This window comes from Tilletiaria anomala (assembly GCF_000711695.1).
Source record: "Tilletiaria anomala UBC 951 chromosome Unknown K437scaffold_282, whole genome shotgun sequence".
In the NCBI taxonomy this organism is placed as follows: domain Eukaryota; kingdom Fungi; phylum Basidiomycota; class Exobasidiomycetes; order Georgefischeriales; family Tilletiariaceae; genus Tilletiaria; species Tilletiaria anomala.
Genome location: NW_013546740.1, coordinates 1 through 1,148, shown reverse-complemented (window position 1 = coordinate 1,148; position 1,148 = coordinate 1). Strand labels below are relative to the sequence as shown.

Here is a 1,148-nt window from a genome sequence, read left to right as displayed (position 1 = left end):
TCGCCACTTTCACAGACGGTGCCGATATCCTCATCAAGTCGGGCCCACTCGACCAGCCCATCACGTTTGAAGAAGCGCGCAAGAATGCATCTGCCTCCCAGTTGGCTGCGTAGAGAGCCGTCGACCATGCACTGAAGGCGATGGCCTACTACTTTTGCGCATCCTGGCCGGGCAGACGCCCTGCTCGTCAAGTGGCATACAGGAAATCAAAGCGTGTCTATGATGCCCTGCTGGATGGTATCGCCTTCCCACTCGGCTACACGGCCAAACGGAGCGTGAACGAGACTCACGGAGAGTCAATCGAGGTCTATGCGCTTGTTCCAATCGGAACGGAGGGCAAGAAGCTTCCTGCGATCTTCTCGCCCAATGGCCTCGAAGGCACGAACCAAGAAGTCATGTTACCGATTCTGCGTGCCAATCAGCGCCCACAAGCTGTGTACTTCTTCGTCGAAATGCCCGGAACATACGCCTACAGCAACCCCATGGCGCCAGCGGGGAGAACGGAAGCTATCTACTCGGATCTATTCACGCACGCATTGGCCCACAAGCGCGTCGACAGGGACCGTTTCGGCATCGCAGGTCTATCCTTCGGCGCTCACTGGGCCACTAGAATGACGATCCTTGATCCGCGAATCAGGGCAGCCGTCATCAATGGGGCGGCGATCAAGCACACGTTCTCGCTCGTATCTGGGATTGGGATACCAGAGATCATGATCGAGGCGCTGAGCAACGCTGCAGGCGCCGTCGGTCTGTGGGACATGCGCAAGAGGCTCAGCGCTCTTACCCTCAGCTCGAAGGATTTTGCGAAGATCAAGATTCCCATTCTGGTCATCAATGGAGATCACGACACGCTTTGCTGCATGCAAGACACTATTGATGTTCACGAGAATGTTTCAAAGTCGACGCTTCAACTCTACCCCGACGATGATCACTGTGCAATGAACCATTATGAGGATCAAGTCAAATTGACCAGCGTTCCGATTGTTCACTCTTCAGATGTTCGCGGGAGACAATTGGGAGGCGACCTTGTGAAACTTGGCTGTGCCACACGCCTTTTAGGGTTAGGGTTAGGGTTAGGGTTAGGGTTAGGGTTAGGGTTAGGGTTAGGGTTAGGGTTAGGGTTAGGGTTAGGGTTAGGGTTAGGGTTA

At 54.6% G+C, this 1,148-nt stretch overlaps 1 protein-coding gene across 1 annotated transcript; it reads left to right on the top strand.

The window, feature by feature from the left end:
- Positions 1-1,144, top strand: K437DRAFT_284322 (alpha/beta-hydrolase; the record flags this gene model as incomplete). The annotated part of the gene is made up of 1 exon (XM_013384237.1): positions 1-1,144. A coding segment is annotated over exon 1 (1,004 nt), but the record flags the coding sequence as incomplete, so codon positions are not given.
- Between the last annotated feature and the right edge of the window lie 4 nt (positions 1,145-1,148).